At 37.1% G+C, this 16183-nt stretch overlaps 1 protein-coding gene across 2 annotated transcripts in view; it reads right to left on the bottom strand.

Annotated features, from left to right (window-relative positions):
• The window catches only part of MAGI2 (membrane associated guanylate kinase, WW and PDZ domain containing 2), a gene marked incomplete at both ends in the record, with an annotated part of 757046 nt that overhangs the window by 516039 nt on the left and 224824 nt on the right, over positions 1–16183 (bottom strand). For both annotated transcript variants that reach the window (XM_080629386.1, XM_080629387.1), the window contains one exon: positions 12876–12992. In XM_080629386.1, coding sequence (XP_080485512.1) covers positions 12876–12992 — 117 coding nt within the window. The remainder of the gene's footprint in view (positions 1–12875; positions 12993–16183) is intronic.

The raw sequence follows: 16183 nt of genomic DNA, 5'->3' as shown, positions 1-16183 counted from the left end.
CCTCTTCAGTGCACTGAAAAGCCTCCTGTGCATGAATTCTGGAATAATCAGGTTGAAAGTCAGTTTCCATAATTACTCATGGTTTCCTTATTTCTCTGTAACTCTTACACCTTTTATTATCCTTCTGGCCAGCAGCATGAAGTCCTTTGTGTAGTTTCTTGCTACTCGTGTGGTGAGGGACGGAAGCACTAGTTCCCTCCAAACTAGGGCTGAGACATAGAGCATTCACGGAATGCGGGTCATCAACAATTTATTGCGCAGTTAGAATTCCTTATATTTGCCACCTAAGCACCTCCCCAGGGTCAGCTGGTTCCTGTCCCTCCTGGCAACCTCCCATCCGTGCACCAATCCCTACTCTTTGTGCCTTAACGGACCTAATGACATCGATTTGTTTAACTCTGAAGGACTGTTTGTGCTGTGCAGATCATATCTTTACAGATGCTACATGGAATCATATAATGAAATAAAATTAAGCTGCTACAAGCATCACTCTACTGTCTGGGGAAGTACTGCATTGTTTTACAAGATGCAGAAAGCTAAGGCCTATAGTAATTTAACAAAATTCTACCAGAGATAGAGAGAACTAAATTCATTCTCACTTCAACTCAGTGAAAGTTCATGATTATATTTTACTTGAGCGCTAAATTCGTGCTCCAATTTAGAACTGTGCCTCTGTACATTTCCTATGTAACATTGCTTGTGTCATTACCCAGTCAGTTTAACCAGCCAGGTTAAAGCGGTAGTGTTCTTCCTCCTTTTAAGATCACTCACAGTAGAAATGGGGAAATAAATCGCAATCATGTCAGAAAAGGCCTCAAGAAATAAAACACAAAGAGTTCTGCCTTTTTTTTTTTTTTTAACTGCATGCATTTTTTAACTGGATTTTAGGTGATTTTCAGTCTAAAAAATGGTCTGGTTCCAGACTGGGTATCAAAAAAAATTCAGGAAATTGTAGAAATTTTCAATGTATCACACAACCCTTTATAAACTTCTCTTCAGAAGCTGCCCATGTGTTCCCTTCACCATCCAAATTGCTTCACAGACAATTGCCACGTGGTCTAATCCTGTGTCTTGTACCCAGAGGCCTAGGAGGTCACTAAAGACACTTGGTGGGAGGATAAGAGGTGCGATTTTTGCTCAGAGCTATCTCTCCAAAACCAAGATTATCCTCTTAAAATTCAGTTTTGTCTGGTCTTTGGTAACTGTTTATGAGCACAGGCATTTCCAAAGCAGAGTAAAAGACCAGTTAATGTACTTTACATTGCAGTCCATGCCCTAACATATCTTTAATGATAACAGCAATGCTGTGAGCTTCAGGAAGCTCTTGCCCAAGTCAGGAAGACTCCTGCCTTCCTGTGAGAGCATGATCTGACCTCTAATCATGATGTATTTAAACACAGACAACCCCTTCATGTTTCCAAACTCACTGAAAACTACTATTAGAACGTTGGAGTAACTAATGAGCTGTAAGGAATTTATAAAGGGAGTTTTACTTTTTAAAAATGAAAGTGATACACACGGTACAGAAATGTTTAATGTATTTTTACTCATGACCTTGAAAGGCACCTCTCTAAGGGTTGTTCCTTTAGTACAAAACATTGCAACTTTATTTCCAGAGTTTCAGTTACAATCTTTAAATTTTGAAGCTGTTCACTAGGCTCACTCGACCTAAAGTTACCAAAAAGAGATAGACCATTGGCACAGCATTATGGAAGTGTTGGTGTATGTGCACTCTGCTCACTGCATGAAAACCTTACTGAAAAATGACAACGTCACTTTCAAGGTCTGTACTGAGCTAAAGGACAAAACTGCACTTTAGTTTCCCATGTGATATGTCTGCATTTCAGGCCACTCCACTGTCTGATGGGCAAAACACATCAGGCAAAGAAGCGAAGACTTTAGTTTTCATAATAAAACCATTCTACTTTAGCTTCTCCATCTTCCTTTACATTCATCTTCTTTTTAAGGTTCTTTGTTTTGTAGAAGACAGAACTTATACCTGTAACCTTTTCTAAAAAGAAAAGCAAAAACAACCACAAAACTTCAGTCTTTATTCACAATTCTCTTTTATGATGTTAATGGAGGATTATACAAGAACAAACATTTTCTTATGTTTATTATTGTTGTTGAAGTCTTCCACATTTTATAAAAGAGGGACAAAGGGAGACAGTACAATTGCATCTTGCAGAAGCTTTCTCTTTTTAGACTTTTCTGCTTTTTCAGAACTTTTTAAAGAATTTCAATAAAATATGAACTACTTAACAAAAATAAACTCTTCAAAGCATAGTGCTTGGATATTTTCCTCAACTTAGAAGGCAAAATAAAGTCTGTTAGAAACACAGCACCTCACGGACTTCAAATATCCTTCTCGAAAAAATAAAGCATGGTCACTAATAAATCTCACAGATATCCTGGCCTTTCCTCCATCTTTTTTCTCCCGTTCAGAACGAACAGCTCTGATCAAGACCAGAAATAATACTGCATCTTACTCAGAAGATTCTGAAACATAAAAATCGCTACAAAAGCCTATCAGCCATATCAGAGTTGGGAGATGCAAATTGAGGATAATGACAGGAAAGGAGTAATTAAATGCTCTCTTTTTATGAAGATGATAAAAGGGAAGATTTTCTCAACAAAATCATAGTTCTCTTTCAGGACACTGCATTAGAAAGTACAAACCCAGAATGACAACTATTCTCCAACAGCTTTAAAAACTCAGATTACTAAATTGTTTCTGGCTCCAATCACCATGTTTGTGAGTCAGTATAATTTTAAGTGTATACTTAAACAGTAGTGAAACGGTGCCTAAATCTTGTTACAAGTGATGATGGATTTGCATTGCAGATAAAAGTAACTGATAATCAAGTTTTGAAGCACTGTAAGAAATTATCATTATTTTTGAAGTACACAAAGGTAACTAAAGATTAGATAATATTTATGTTATAGGTAACCTCATTCTACAAAACTGACTCATAGACTTTGGTAATGGATGACGAGCTCTACATTATTTCACATGTTCCTAGAACAAAATCCTGAATAGGATGACTTGCTGCTGAGCTGTATGTTTCACCATCTCTTCACAGAGAAAGAGGGAAATATGAAACCTGCCTGATTTTTATCCTATCCTTGAGAAAGTAGCTGTACTAGATTATCTACAGGACATAAACTTTGAGGTATATTTAGGGAAGAGCTTTTCTTATTGTATGGACTAGACTCAAAAAGTTCCACCACTTAAGCATTAGCCTTGGCATAAGCCACTTTCTCCAACCTGGGTAAACCTACAGCTTCAAGTCATAAGCTTCCTTTCCCTGCCCAGCTGCTGAAGGCTTGGAGTTAAGACACCAACCCACCAGATTGCTCAGAGTCACTCAACATTTTAGTGGAAGACAATGCACAACATCTGTAAAGGAACAGAGATGACTATTTTTCACAGATGCTGCTACTAGTAACAGGAATACCAGCAGGACAGAGCTCTACTGCCTGGTTCCTGACACAGCTGTGATGAAACTTTACAGGAAATGCGCCACTACTTCTTCAGAGAGAAAAAACCCCAAAATATTCTAGTTTTGCTAGAAGGTGTAGGGTGTTTTTGATTTAAAGCTTGAAAAAAGCAATGATGCTTCTGTGTTTCTCCAAGATGGAATGACAGGTCAAGTAGCCAGTCAAGTCGGTATCAATATAAGCTGACGAACTCACATCAGTACCTGTATCAGCTAAAAAGGAAAGCTTATCAGTCAATCAAAACCAAAAATAGGAATCAGAAAACACAGTTGACTTGGAATGAGTGGTGGCGTGCATTTTGTCATTAGCTAAAGGCCACTAGAATGCAAACAGAGACTGCAATAGCAGCAGCCTAGAGTGAATTTCATTCTTTCCTACATGTAATATAATCCACTACTTTTCTGAACAATATAGAAATGTCTTAGTCACATATCACACGTATTACTGATTATTTTCAAAAAAACACAAATGAAATACACTGATAAAATTACAGCACATGCAATTCATTATTATGAAATTTAATACTTAATTTAATAATGTTTTCTAGACCCTTTTATATATGTCCATGCCAATTGCACGTAATGCAAAGACAAGAACCTTAAAGCTGAAATTATAAGACTGTACTGCATTTAAATCCAGATTGTTGCTTTCATCTGAAATACAATCTGGAACCTCCACATTATTATAATTATTTTTTAAGCAAAAATATATTTCTGCCATCGCGTCAGTAAGAACATTTCCCTATTCAGAATCATTGAAATAAATGGGACAGAACAATTTGAATAATCTGTATTAGACTGATAGCTAATCAAGAGGTTGATGTGTTAATAACAGTAATATGTCAGAAAAAGAAAAGTGCACTAGGTAAAATCAAAATCTGGAGATACAGGAGAAATACAAAGTTGTGACAAACTGTCACAGGACAAAAACAGGATAGTGATACCTTAAGGATAAAAGGAAACAAAAGGAAAAGGACTTGCAGAAAACAGTTTACCTCATAACAGTTTTCTACCAGCAAATTGTAACTTAATCTCATCCCTACGGGTGAAACCAGAGCTTATTCACTCTTCATATGTTAAAAACACTTCTTTAATCTTCATTCTTTCTCTCTTTATTTTAATTATTTTTTTTAATCTTTTAACACCAAGAAGGCAGTTCAGAAAGATCATTTAATAAATAAAGAATGGTTTAGATATCACAGGAATGCTTATATTCAATAATGCTGCAACTTTTGTTGATCACATTCATAACTCAAATTTCAAAGACAGTTTTATTATTTGAGGAAACATGTCAATAGTACATCTAAGACCTTCAGGCTGGAGAAGCCTGCTGTTGTAAGGAGATACAGACTCTACCCAAACTTCAAGCTGCTTTAGGCGAGTCAAGAGCTATGACTTGTACAACAAGTTACTTGTGGCCTCTTCTATTATTTGCTGTTCTTCTGCAGAGACAAGGCACTTTATCAGACTGATGCTATTGCCCCTCTAGTTTCCTGCTAGTTCTCAAGTAACAAATAAGATTAGTGCCATCATCAAAATTCATTTAAAATTGCCACTATCCTTTAACCTTTTGGTTATCATGTGAACTAGAGAACTCATTTTGCAACACCAGACAGCCTCCTCAAAGTTTAAAGAAACATGGATTGACTCCTGGGGCAATCAGCACAAATACTTTAACTAAACTTCTCATACGGTATTATGCATGTGTTATATCACATGTAAATAATCACAGACAGATATGATTTGAAACCCAAGCTACATGCTAGAGATTTCAGTCTTTAAATCAGATGCCATTTAACATCACTTCAGTAAGATATGTGATATCCTTTTGAGGAAAACTGCTTAAAAATGGTGGGGTTTGCAATTTCAGAACTTTTTCGTGCCTTTTTTTCACTGCAGAAACTTCTAGAGACTTTAGTGGCATTATATCAGCTCTCCAGGTGGCAGTGCATTGGATTATCCATTATACAAACAATTTATATTGGCACTGCAGCAGGAAAAAATAAATTACTGAGTTTGGATTATCTGATTTTGAAAATGGCAGAGGAAAGTGTGGTGTTTAAAGGAGCAGAAAGGTGGGAATGCAGGAATGGAAAGAATGGAAATACGGAGCAGAATTAACAGTCTCAGCTTCTTACAGATGTTGATTTGGGTGCAAGGATCTCTTTTGTAACTGTACAGCCAATGGCTATATCCTAATGTCTTCATATGAAATTTTATGGGACATTAAAGCTGTAATATCATATGTGGTACACAATGACTGCCCTTTATTTTGTTACGTCTATTCTTACTTCATGCTGCAATTATACCGCATCAGACACATTTCATCTCCCCTTCATCTTGAACAGTATTTATTTTCTTTGGATACCTGTTATTTTAAGATAAGTATTTCAAAAAGATGTATTAGTCACTGAATAGCTGAGTGATGATATCCTCAACATGTAGAGCTGAGAAATTTCTGAGAAATGTGACAGAATTATGTGTTTTCTCTCCCATGACTAACAAATAGTACAATATTTTCTATCAGCATTGCTATTTGTAGACACAGTTTGGGCATTTATTTACCCTAGATCTTAATTAAGATAAAACCACAATTCACTTTGAGAAATAAAATTGTGTTTTGCTTGGTTTTCTTTTCATCTACTACTTCCCACTGATGGCAACACAATGCCTGCAGCCTAAAACATGCTCCAAGCCCAAGCAATGCTTTGTACCTACTGACTGAGAGGCAGCACAGTGCTGACTGCAATCTTTACCACCCTGCTATGAAACAGACAAAAACCCCATAAAATCACATGGAAAAGTCAATACAAAAATGCATAAGCCAATCTCTTTTAACCTGATATTCCCAACGTCTTCAGAGAAACAGGTCAGTGTATCTTGGGCATTTCCAGGAGCTAATCATGAATACTAAATGTAGAAGTGGAAAAGAAAGCAAGGTCTACAGGCAGCAGTTTAACCACCGGTCCACGTCATGCAAATCAACTCAGGCACTATGTACTGTAGGTTCATTTGTTAACAGTTCTTTGCCTTTTGAGGCTGTCAGTTGTTTGAAGCTGTGACCTCCTCCTTGTCTTCTAGTACACATGGCTGTGCTGCACATAGCACAGTGGGGCCCTCATTTCATGTAATTACATGATTCGGTTTAATTTTGCCTGAGATACAAAAAAGGCTGAATGTGCTTGCCAATGATTCTGCTTTAAATCCACCTTGGAGGTGTGCCCTAGTAGATACACTTTTTCCTAGAGCTCTGCATTGTTCTATTCTGAGCCAAAGTCAAGTGTAAGCAATAACTAATGCTATCTGAAAGAAAAGAGTAGTCATTAAAGTTAGCTACTGTTATTTTCAGTGATGTGGACATTTCTTGCCAGTATGGTGTGCAAAGCAGAGGTTATTTTATCCTAACAATAGTTCCATACAATGCCAGTTAAAAGATCTGCCAGTTTGACAATATCTGAACTTTCTAATTTGTTTATTTTAAGAACAAAGCTGTGCATTGAATTTCCACTTTTGAAAGATACTTTTGACACTGAACAAACTTACAAGAAAAACATATGAAACCATGAGCAAGTCTGTTTCACACACTCCCCTCCCAGTGCATTCAATGCTCTTGGCTATGTACTTTTTAGAAGAGGAACAAAGTATTTTACAAACAAAATTTGAAAGGCCTTGTATTCATCCAAATATAGATTAGTCAAATATATCTAACATTCTTATTCAGAGCAGCAGAACTACACACACAGCTGAGCTGGGTTATCACCCACCTGACTTCTGTAACCCTTTCTTCAGCTTGAAAGCCAGAAAACACAGATGAAAATCTGGATATGTAATTGTGATTTCCTTCAGTATTTACTCATTATTATCACTCTCTTCTCATAGTGACTAATATAAGAAGGTATTAGAAATAATAGAAACTATGCTAACCCCTATTAGCTCCAACCCCAGAGAGCAGGGGTACCAGTGGAAAGCCTCATCAAACTACAATATACATACACTTTACTACTTCTAATTAGTAACCATGAAGAAGACTCTGAATGAGTACGGTTTCCTAACGTAATATACTTCTCTGCCAGAGGGAAAGACCATGTTTGTTTTGCAGATGAAGACTTCTCCAGGGCCGAAAGTGTGGACTGAATTCCCGTGGCTGAGTGCCCTCACCATCTTGCATCATTTCCTACTTCAAGTAGAAACATATTTTGTTGACTTCACTGTTTCAAAATATATAAGCCAATGACACTAGCTTTGCCATATATGACAAATAAAACCAAGTACAGCCAAAAAAACCGCAAACAAAACAAAAACACTGCATAAACTTTCTCTTCTGGAAAACGACTAGACAATAAACAGAAGCACCCTGTAATCTATAACATCTCAACAGTACACAGACAATAGTGTAACATGTAGGATAAATTTATTTATACATTGACCAAGTTATACTAAAATAGAATAAAACCACATTTGAAAATGTGGCTTTTGTTTAAAGTCACTCAAAATGACCCAAGAATCTAATTATTCACAGAAGACGGATTAAAAAAAAATTGGCACAGCAGAAACGAAGGATATTATTAAGTGTTCATAGGTTTCATATTTAGAGTTCAGTGTGTAAACTGTAACCTAACACAGAGCAATCATAATGTCAATAGGCAAACTTAGCAAAAGGAGGAATCATCATCACTGTTTGGTATGTGGAAAACTGCTGCATGTTACAATTGCATTTCTTGCTCCTGGTCACTTACATATTGCATGTGGCTGTCACACACTGACCCTTTTTCCTATGTTGCTCACAAACATCTTAAATAAACCCTCCTTCTTCCAAGACTTCTGTGCTAATAGCAATACTGCATTATCCAGTGCAGTAAGCCTAAGACACACAGAGTTCTCTCTGGTCTTTCATCATTATTTTCTTTTTCTAAATGGAAAGAGTAGAAAGAAAACTTTCTCATTCCCATTATTCTTTTTTTACTTTGTGGGTTTTGGGTTTGGTTTTTGGTTTTTTGGTGTTTTTTTTTTTTTGGTTTTTTGGGGTTTTTTTTATTATAATTTCACATTATTACTGTAGAGGATACATTTCTGGGCTGCATCCTCCACTGGTGTAAATCAGTGAGTGGCATAGAGTAATTCACTGGAGCTACTGTCAATCTGAGGTTATACCCCAGAAGATACCAATGAGAATCTCTTCAAATTAATAGATGATGCGTTACTTTTATGAATCAGCTTGTCATTGTTTGATGTTTTACAGTGCTGTTTAATCACTGTATCTTCCACTATCATTTCATATTCCCTGTCTGGGAAGGAAACATACAGGCTATTTTCAGCCACAGCTGCTCTGTTTTGCCAGCTCTTAAAGAAATGGAACTTGAAATTGCCTGGAAGAACATATCAAAGGAGACAGGTCTGACAATGAATGTCACTACCGAAACTGCTTTCTTGTTGCATACACTCCTCAAAGCTTTATTCCTGTGATGACACAGAGCTAGAGTTCTCTCTCCTCACTTTAGTGAAGACTGGAAAGCTGCTTGCCCACACAGCAAGGGGTGCAGCATGATAAAGTTGTTGTCTGCCTAGAGCATTCAGAGTCCTACATGGGTTTCATGACCTTTCTCCAGATCCCCAGACTTGGACAGTGAGGGTCACATACTGCCTACCTGTGTTTAACAACTACCACCCCTTAACATGGCTATTTTTCTGTGTTCCAGGACAACCTCAATGGTTTGCTGCTTCTAAATAACTTCAGGAATAAATTTAGGGTATGAAAACTATGCTAAAACGCCACAGAATAGACAAAGAGGAAGAAAATGCACAAGAAAGAACTTTGTTTGCATCTTCTGAACTTGGAAAATTATGAACCATTCTTTCCCCCAGAACTCTTTTGTCATTGTTTCCTCTGAGATGCTCAGCATATTTGCCACCTGTATTACTTTTAGTTTCCCAACACCTGAAGTCCAGTCCTCCTGCTTGGATTAAAACCAGAGCTGTGTCCTGATAGAAGACCACTGCCCAGTCTTCCTTCTCCACAATGCATATTTTCTTTTATATCATTTGCAATACTGTATCTTTAAAAAAGTTTCAGTTTCTTGACCTTGTCTGGTGAAAGCTTTATTGCTTTTCTAACTCAGCTTCAAATTAACAGAACTTTTTCTTCTTTTTCTTGTTTATGTATCAGTTTCATTACTGCTGTCACACAGCTCTGGGAACACAGCTAGTTAACAGCTGCATCTCAACTGCTGCAAATACAATCGCACATTCTGCCCTGGGATATATGCGTGTAATTCCTGTTGACAATGCAGGGAAAATCAATTTCACATGGCACTGAAAACTGCAACCACTTATGGAAGGCAGCATTTGACTCTGAGGGTTACACGGTCATTTCTGATTTGGTAGAGAGAGTGGCACTGCATTAGTAAAAATAGAGAAGTGTAAGGATCACAAACCAAACCAATTCACCACATCCACTGAGGCCACAGTTTCTGAGGGTAGAATTGATCCATTACCCTCTCGTCATGAGATTCTGGCCCATCCACCCTTAGGTGCACACGGATGTCCTGTATATTGAACAACGTACAATTCAAATCCAGTAAGTATTGACTTACGTGTTCTAGCTGCATTTGGCTTATCCTGATTTAAAACAGGTATGGATTTAGTTCTCTGCTTCCTAGTTTCAGAGATTATACTCACTCATTTAATATAAGCGAAAGATATCTTAGTTTGACCTGGAAGGCTGAGAAACCAGTGATCATACCCTCTGCATTACTAGGGCCAGTGCTGTCAGTCTGAACAGAGGGCAAAGAACAGTAAAAACTCAGGGTCAAGGACTCTTTTATAAAGGTTCTCCTGGATTCACTGACAGTTATACCTCTATAACTGAGGAAAGATTGTAGGTGCATTTTTAAAGGGAAAACGTTGTCACTTACTGTTCAGATTTCTTCTCCTCTTTGTGTTACAACCTTGTCATTGGAATAAAAGCTTATGTTGCCTGTAGCTGGCTTTCTCTCTTTATTTTTCTGCACAAGAATTTGACCAAATTGAGTGCTGCTTTTACTTTGCTGGCATCCAGCACAAGATTTGTAGTAAGTATATGTTTAGTCTGTATTCGTTAAGTGAACTTGTAGGCAATGGTATTGTCAGTTAAATATTAGTGCTGCATAGCAGTAATCTCCCTACCAGTTCTAAAGTACAGTGTTTGGACACCTCACCATTACATTTAGCCTATGTACAGAGCTCCAAGTAAATTCAGGATTCAAAAATCAGTTAAATTATATGAAAAAAAGAAAATTGGTGAAAACATTTTCCCTCCAAAACATGAATGCTGGAGATAGAATAAAATAGTATTAAAAAAGATTGACATTATGATTTAGGGGAAATCTGGGTTGCAATATATACAATGATGTCCTTTTCATTTACCTGATTATGGAAACTTCTTTAGCTAACCACATAACTCCCTTCTCTGCATTTGTTCGTTTCTTTATTTTTAAAGCACTCACATTTCAGAAGGGCTACTTTCATAGAATGTTCAAGAAAATTTCAAAGAAAATGTGCCACTTGTGTATTACTTTGTTCTATTCTTTTCTACCACCTCTATTGAAAAGTCTTCCACTCTATCCAACACCAGCTCTGCTTACCCAGCAATTTGGCAGCTGTCATTTGCAACACTGTATAATTTTTGAAAATCACAGAATCATAGAATAGTTTGGTTTGGAAGGGACCTTCAAAGGCCATCTAGTCCATCCCCCTGCAATGAGCAAGGGTTCTTAGTTAAAGATGCAATATGATAATGACCTATGAATCTAATCACATAAAATGGCAGAGAAGATGGAGAAGTCACAGCAGAAAGGAAAGGTAGTATTAAGTGTTTATAGGTTTCAAATAGAGGTCTTCGTGGTTGTACTGCTACTTTTTGAAGGAGTTACTTCTTACTTCTCACTTTTTGCATTTCACTTAGAAACAAGAACCCTTTATTATTGCCTTGATTAAAGCCAAAACAAACCTCAAAACTGCTCATCATGCCTATAAGTGCTGTCAGACAGTATTTGTTACACACATGCAGTAGTTGCAGTATTGCTGTGTTTTCCTTTTTAATCTGATCTCCATCATTAACAAGCAGGGGCTGGGACTATAATAAATATACTTCTATGCTAAAGATCCTCCCAGACATTCTAAGAAGTAGTACTTAATCTCAAAACATATTTGTACTTGCATTTGCACTTCAGCTGTGATGTTTCTCAGCACCTTCAAACAAACCTAATTCGTCATAAATCTCACATAAATGAAATGGTTTTGATTTTCTGCATACAGGTATTTTTTTAAATGTTTTTCTCCACCTTCCCTTCTAATCAGGGACAAATGGAACTCCTGAAATTAAAACTTTATTTATCTTCAAGCAAAGGGAAATGGGAAAACAGAAATGTGCATCTTTTTTTGGTGGAGCTTTTTGAGTCTCCATTCTTTAATGTAATGAAAGAAAAAACATACATTAGCATTCAAAATAACATAGCTTTCAAAGAGCATCCACTCATTACCATATAAATAACACAGTTACTTACTCAGTATACCTTCCTCTGCCTGTCATTCCAGTGTCAAGGCTGCAAGTTCTGAGGTGCACCCTTTTTTTGCCAAAACCAGAAGGCTCATCTTTTGTCTACTAAGCAATTATTTTTATGAGGGAAGAATAATGGAACTTCAGTCCATTTTAAGTGATATATTGTCCATCAGACAAGTAAATCTGTTCTGAAAGGCATGGCCCTGAGAGGAGGGCATGGCTTAGGTTACTTTGCTTAATTTCATGTCCACTGCAGGCACAGGTAAATAATGTCAATAGCTACAAAAATTATTCTGGAGATTTCAGAATATTTCAAATTACATACTATTGACTTATGCAATAGCAAAAGAACACATATGGAAGAGAATATGAGCTTTCATTGCCATGCCTGCTGCACCTAAACAACCAGTTTTCCTAGCTTGTATTTCCTCTGTTGCCCTATTGCATTCTAAACCCCACAGTACTATTATGAAACGTATAATATGGTGAAATACGAGCAAATCAAGCTCTCTCTGCTAGCCATCAATTTAACCAGCCTAGGTCTTTTAACTTTGTGCTTTCTAAAACCGCAGGAGAAAAAGATTATAATAACAGAGCCATAGTTTATGAGAGCTACAACACTGAAAACACCATGTGCTTTCAGAAATTAATTCAGCATTACACAGCTCAGTTTCTCAGCAGTAACATGGAAGACATGAACCAAGCCACAACTCTATTTACAGGTACACTGCTTCATCTACAGTCTACTCCTTCACACCTTGTGGATGCCCTCAGCAGCATTAATTCAGATAGTCTGTTGCCACTAAGAAGAAAGATTTGTTCATCTCCACCTTACTCACATGGCACTGTGCGGAGGTAGAGATTGTCTCTTATGATCTGCTGGAGCTCATGGTCTACCGAACCTTTCTGGAACCGCAAATTGAGGTAGTGACGAAGGTCCTTATCAACAATGCCTCCTGTCAAGGAAAAGACAAATGAAAGCATGATTTAAAAATACATCACTTTGATGGAAGCAATGCATCACTTTAAAGTCTCAGTGGCTCATTTTCCGTCATGTTTCTGTCACAATGGATGACAGAAGCACAAAGAGGTTTTGGTTAAGGCATACAGTTGGTATAGTATTATTTAGAATTGATAATTGTAAAGGTTAAAAACAAAGTCAATTGGATAACTCTGTACAGTTCAGAAAATACATATAGGATTATAGAAAAAGGTGTAATTTTTATGCACAAAACTGGACCACATTGTTATTCTATACCTACCTACATATATATCTAAATAATACATTATTACGTATTATGTTCCTTATGACCTTGTACCAGTTCCCCACCTGCCTAATAAACCAAAAAAATATTGGTTTAAAACATCTCTGTAATGTTTGGTGTTTTCAGTCCAAGTGTAACCAGAAGAAACTACAGCTATACTTAATGGTCATATAAATATGATACAATGTTTTGCTATTTATGTCAAAGCACTCACATCTGAAAAAGATACTACAGCAAACAAGGGAACATATATTACTTCCACCACTGAAAACAGCCACTAGCAATACAGCATCTCAGCATAACACTGCAAACATGGAAAAAAAAACCCACCTGGTTTTGCCACTTTTACTGTAACTTTATAGGGAAAAAAAGGTATTATAACTTCAGGTCAAATCAAATTAAAGTATTGTTTAGCCACTGACTGGTGTTATCATGTTCCACTATTAAACGCATACTTATAAATCTAACCCAACATGATTAATTAACATTTCCTGACACAGACCCTCTGCATTTCTTTTAACCTTGAGTATGGATCATATTTATAATTATAGGAAAAGAGTTTATAAATAACTCCATTTATTCCTTCTCTGAAATTCTGACATAAGAAAAATATAGAAAATCATTACTATGCTGAGTGATGACAGGTATTCCTGAAATGAAAAACTGCAAGGACATAGATCCCTAACTTGTTGCTTCATGCATTCAACCTTAAAACATTTTTTCAAACGGCATTTGCTATTGAACCCTCTGTTAAAAGTCTTATTGACTTACACTATATAAAGATTTTCCTGTAAAAAGGGACAGATAACATTCCTACATAATTATTTGAAAGTCACTGAAGAGCACAAATGGGTATAAATTAAAATATATTTCTCCTTACAGCTATTCCTATTTATCTTCCATTTATAAGTCCATAATCTTATTATTGTTGCTCTTTGTCAATAACTTCAAAACCTTTCATTCCAGGCTTATAAAAAGCTTCTAAATAATTTCTCTCATCTTTAGCTAAAGGCAAAAAATGAGCAGACTTTCATAATAAAAGGGAAAAGAAAAAAATCACAACTCATAACAGACACAAAGAAATACCTGTGTGCCCAGTTCCTCAAGGCTGAGAACCTCCACACAGATCTCTGGTCTTCCAAAATCCCAGCTGAGCCACTTAGTCTACTACTATAGTATGACTAACACTGTCTCCAGCAATGAGCTCTGTTTGCAGACCAGACCATGCCTTCTCCTGCTAATTTCTTACATATAGGAGGCTGCAGAGAGATGCTCGGCTCCTGATCAGAATCAGCTGTCCTTTCTGATTGGCTGCAGAGAGTAAAGGTCCTGCAGCTTTTGCTCTTCTTGCTCTAATATACAGAACATGCCCAGTGATGCAGATGCTTTCCGGCAGCCTGAGAAAATGCCAGATCGAGAACAACAGCTGTAGCCTGCCCACTGACATAAACCTGAATCAGTCAACTTATGACATAAGTAAGTTTAGGAGCCTACACAGATTTCTGATCCTCAAACTGCATTTTTTATTTACAGCCTCTTGCTTAAAACACAGCTGTTTACTTCACCATGTGCTAACGAATGCACCAAACCCTCCTAAACACTTCATCAACTAATCACCTGATATTTGCGTCAAATTGCGTATTCCAAGCTGTAGTATAAAGAATGCATATTACAACACGAGATACCTACAGCCTTGTATCTGTTACGGATTCAAAAGCAGAAGTTTGTAACAGAAATAACACTTGTATATGGTGCAGAGGAAAAATAATTCCCAGCTTCCACGCACACAGGAAACATGATTTTTTTATTAATATCTGAGTACATACTGTAGCACTAGCAAAGTCTATTTTAACGAGCAGCCAGATGAACTGCAGGCAGCACATGCATAATAGACAGATTTTCTTCTTTCAAAAGTCATTCTGTTTTCTGACCCATATGATGTTTCTCAATTCTTTGGGCACGTGTTGCCTTTGTTTTTGAATCCTGGTGTAATAACGGATTTTATATTTGGAAAGTGTAAAAAATAAAAAAGCTCAAGAGTTCTCAAGACCAGATACAATGTTTTTAATTCATCCTTCCAATTGTCATCCTTCTGCTTTTCTCCTCTGGAAGGTTTCTTGTTTCACCTCCTGCTTATCAAAAGCATAATTGACTCCAGATGTGCTGTTCAGGTATTTTTAATACCTGAGCTTTTGAGCAGCCTGATCCTTTTAATGTAAGCAGAACATCTTGAGTGTGCTTCTATGGGGCTGTAAGACTTTTTGCAAGAAACTATAGTGATTCGCAAGTATGTGAGGAAGCCTTGATTTAGTAGCAGTGAATTAGATCTTGTGTTACAGACCACATAAATCATGACTAACATCAGTATTGATAATAGGACTATGTCCTCCAAAGGGCTGAAATAAAGAGACAGAAAATGTTACCATTTTGTTTACATTGGAGGGAAAGAAGAAACTTAGTATCATTGTAAGTTCATAAAATAGAAGCAATCGGAGAAGGTCTGCTCTTACAGGCAGTAACAATATTCCATTAGCAGTCCCATCCAACCCAGTTAGACAAGTGACTAACCTGGTTTCTGTAAATTTCAACTTTCCTTTATTTTCTCTTTTCACAGTATGCTGAAAACCACTGAGACGCTGAAAAATTCCTTACATGAACCTAACCCTCCAGCTTTCTATTATTCCCAGCCAATGCACAGTGGAGAAGCCTGGAATGATGCTCAGGGACTGACGGTGCCTGCCGCAAAGCACCACCAACCTCACTGCAGCTGCACAGTGGCTCAGGAGGAGCAGTTCAGAGAGAAGGAGCTCACAAAGGCTACATCCTGCTCACTGTGCATGACAGCGAAAGGAAGAACTGTTGTGTGTCAGAGGTATTATACA

This window comes from Psittacula echo, assembly GCF_963264785.1.
Source record: "Psittacula echo genome assembly, chromosome: 1".
NCBI classification, from domain to species: Eukaryota; Metazoa; Chordata; class Aves; order Psittaciformes; family Psittacidae; genus Psittacula; species Psittacula echo.
The sequence above is the reverse complement of the archived record's forward strand: the minus strand, read 5'-3'. Positions and strand labels throughout refer to the sequence as shown.